Below are 3,608 nucleotides of genomic sequence, written 5' to 3'. Positions count from 1 at the left end.
ATCCCCTCCGAGCGCGGCAGCACGCAGATCTCAGACGGCGCCACAGACAGGGCCAAATCCGGCATCATTGGGCGGAAGCTGGGCGCAACTGGCGAGAGCTGCGCCGCCGGCGCGCTCTGCCTAGGCTCCGACAGCCTCCGCCGAATGGCCGGTGCCTGACCGGGCGACTCTGACCTGCGAGCGACCTTGGCGATCACCGCACGGCACAGCTCCTCCGCCGAGATGGGACTGCAAGGCTCCCTACATTGGGAAGAGACATGCCCAGCGTGGCCGCAGCGGATGCACAGAGGGGACGAGGATCCTCTGCCGTTCGGCAGGGTGCCGTTCGACCACTGACTGATGGACCCATCGGGGAACAGGCCCACATGGCAGCGCCACAACGGCAGGAGCCGCACGTCAGGGGAGCCGCTTCTGCACAGAGGCTCATTGGTGCAACCTGTCAAAGTCATTTTTTCTTTTGGAACTGAAAGTCCAAATTAGCTCACTGGATTTTTTATTTTTTTATTTGGAGAAGTGCAACAGAACGACACGTTAACAGAGCAATCAGCGAAAGGAGCACTCGACCTACAATCACACGCAACCACGCGGAAAGCGGGCCATACGCGCCAGCGGCACAGGCCAACAAGCCGCCTAACGGCGTTAGGGGGTGCCTAACGGCCACCAACCCCAATGCCGGAAAAAAATTATATGAGACCAGGTCTCATATAAATCAGGTGAGACCCGCCCTGATAAATGACATGTGGCATTCACAAATCACAAAGCATTTAATCTCTCCCCCCCTGATTTCAGGTGGGGGGTGTGGTGAATGCTTTGTGATTTGTGGATGACACGTGTCATCCATCAGGATGGGTTTCACCTGCTAATCCGTAAGACCTGGTCTAATAGAATTTTTTCCCCAATGCCCCACGCCCCACGCGAGGTAGACGGGCCAAACGGAGCCACCGTCCTTTCTCGAACCCTCCGCGCCCGACGGATCCTTCGCGTGGCGGAGACGAGCACGAGACGGGCGCGTCCAACAGACGGAACCGTCACGGCACGGGATGGATTCCTTCTCCACCAGGGCCCGTCACCAGCCGCCATAAATACCGCCCCCCTCCCAGCCTCCAATCCTCACAACAGCTCCCAGGAACGGAACCAACAAATCCCCAGCCAATCTCGTCTCCGATCGACTCCAGGCTCGTCGGATCCTCCTCCCCCACCGCCTCAAGGTACGGCGCTTGCTTCCCCTCTTCCCGTATCGTCTAGATCCGCGTTGATTAGATTGTTGGATGCGTAGTATCAGTTTCTGCTCCGATCTGATGCTGTGGGAACGATTCCTGTTGCCCGATCCGTTCGCGCATGGTAGGACGGCGAAGCTTTGGCGAATTCTTAGGGATTTTTGCGTGTAGATTGTAGGGGTAGATCTGTTCGTGTTCGAGGTCAAGTCCTTGACCCGTATAGTCTCATATGCATGATTTATGTACTGCTTCATCCGCTCCTCAGTGATAGATTCGTTTAACTCTTTATTATGCTTGAATTTTATGGTCGAATCCATTATTAGCCTTTTGTGTCGTAGTTCTTTCTCTCCCAGACGCGTATACTGCCTGATGTGTCGCTCGTGCTCATATGCTGTACCGAGATCGTCCTAATAGGCGTAGGATTGTAGATTGATTTCCCCTGAGAAAGCTAGGCTTCCCTTCCTTGGATGTTAAGCATGTAGATTGATTTCCCCTGAGAAAGTTAGGCTTCCCTTCCTTGGATGTTAAGCATGTCCGGCAGCTATGTGGAAAATATGCATCTGCGTGCACTTAACAGTCTGTTAGTTTATCTTTATATAATGAAGAAAATATGCTGCTGGCGTTTGTTTATTATCTACAATCTGTAGATGGCTTTTTCTCAGAAAAAGCCAGACTTCTTCCCTTAGATGATAAGCATGTCTGACAGCTCCGTGGAATCACAATCTTTAGTTTCTTGTGGTCATGAGCATGCACCTAAATATATATGGCGTGGTTGTATATAAGATTATTTATGTAGTAGTGTTTATCATCTCAGTTTGCTTCTTGAGGCTTACCATTCTATTTGGTATTCTTCTCTGCAGATGCAGATCTTCGTGAAGACCCTCACCGGCAAGACCATCACCCTTGAGGTTGAGAGCTCCGACACCATCGACAATGTCAAGGCCAAGATCCAGGACAAGGAGGGCATTCCTCCGGACCAGCAGCGCCTTATCTTCGCTGGCAAGCAGCTAGAGGATGGCCGTACCCTCGCAGACTACAACATCCAGAAGGAGTCCACCCTCCACCTGGTGCTGCGCCTGCGTGGTGGCATGCAGATCTTCGTGAAGACCCTCACTGGCAAGACCATCACTCTGGAGGTTGAGAGCTCCGACACCATCGACAATGTCAAGGCCAAGATCCAGGACAAGGAGGGCATTCCCCCGGACCAGCAGCGCCTGATCTTTGCTGGCAAGCAGCTGGAGGATGGTCGCACCCTAGCAGACTACAACATCCAGAAGGAGTCCACCCTTCACCTGGTGCTCCGTCTCCGTGGTGGTCAGTAATTGCCCTGGCGTTTGATCCACCCTTCACATGGTGCTCCGTCTCCGTGGTGTGGTGGTCCGTAATTGCCCTGGCGTCCTGTCGTTCATTTGAACTGTTTTCTCGTTCGTGTCAGTCCTGCTGTGTTGGTTTAATGAACTATCGAGTCCCCGTGTTATCTGTTGGTTGAAACTGTTGCTGGCACAGCAGTATCGTTGCGTAATGAATAAGTGAACTTCAGATAAATCTGCTTGCGCTAATCTGCTGTTGGTTTTGTATATTGTGCTTGAATTGCTTGTTTTCTCGTGCCCTTTATGAATTCCTTGAATTGCTTGCTTGATATATTGTGGCGTTTATCTTCTGCACTAGATCCTAATTTCTCAGGTTCTGATGTTCAGATTTGGGTGATGCATTTTATACTCCCAAGTATTTCTGGACGGAGGGAGTACTTCTCGTGGATCCTGCTGCTGATTGTTTCTTGAAATCCTTCTGGAGCTGAATAATGCAAGTTGCTCTTGTATGTTATTTCTGGAGCTGAATAATTTTATTCTGGACTATGCGTTGTTGTGTCTTGTGTGACAGGTTTGTAATTCTCGTTCCAGTTTTTGCAGCGTGTGTAGGTGTTATAGTGTGATATAGTGGCATTTTTCTGGGTGCTTATTGTATAACATTGCATTTGTGAGAGTGAGCTTCTATCGTAAAGATGTCAACTTCTATATGCAAATTTACTAGTTTTACGTGTCTAATTTGATGTTGATGATGTTAATAGTATACTTTCTACAGATTTGTTTTAGGATAAACCTAGAACTTCAAATATTTCAAAATGGAAGTGCAAACAGGATGTCCTCGTGCATATACATGGATGCTTACGGTGCATCCCAGGCACCTAGTGGGAAAAGGAGCATATTAACACAACATCAATCTAGGTTATATTGCATTGTTCAAAATGGATGCAATATGTCTGCAACCAGCGGCTGCAGGGGATGGCTGACGATTAAAGACCCGTCGGTTTTGTTTGCGACATTTGGGTGATGAATTTAGCTGTGGCCGGTATCATTTTTTGCTGCAACTGGCTACGAAAAATGTTGCATT

At 49.6% G+C, this 3,608-nt stretch overlaps 1 protein-coding gene across 1 annotated transcript; it reads left to right on the top strand.

Moving 5' to 3' along the window:
- Positions 1-1,056: 1,056 nt before the first annotated feature.
- Positions 1,057-2,671, top strand: LOC119324382 (polyubiquitin-like). Its single transcript, XM_037598170.1, has 2 exons — positions 1,057-1,208; positions 2,078-2,671. The coding sequence occupies exon 2, from the start codon at positions 2,078-2,080 to the stop codon at positions 2,537-2,539; it is 462 nt and encodes a 153-aa protein (XP_037454067.1). The 5' UTR covers positions 1,057-1,208; the 3' UTR covers positions 2,540-2,671.
- The last annotated feature ends 937 nt before the right edge of the window (positions 2,672-3,608 follow it).

Source organism: Triticum dicoccoides, chromosome 6B (assembly GCF_002162155.2).
Source record: "Triticum dicoccoides isolate Atlit2015 ecotype Zavitan chromosome 6B, WEW_v2.0, whole genome shotgun sequence".
Lineage (NCBI taxonomy): Eukaryota > Viridiplantae > Streptophyta > Magnoliopsida > Poales > Poaceae > Triticum > Triticum dicoccoides.
This window is presented reverse-complemented; position numbering and strand designations above follow the sequence as displayed.

Coding starts and splice junctions, on each gene's coding strand:
- LOC119324382 (XM_037598170.1), top strand. CDS start 2,078: ATGCAGATCTTCGTGAAGACCCTCACCGGCAAGACCATCACCCTTGAG.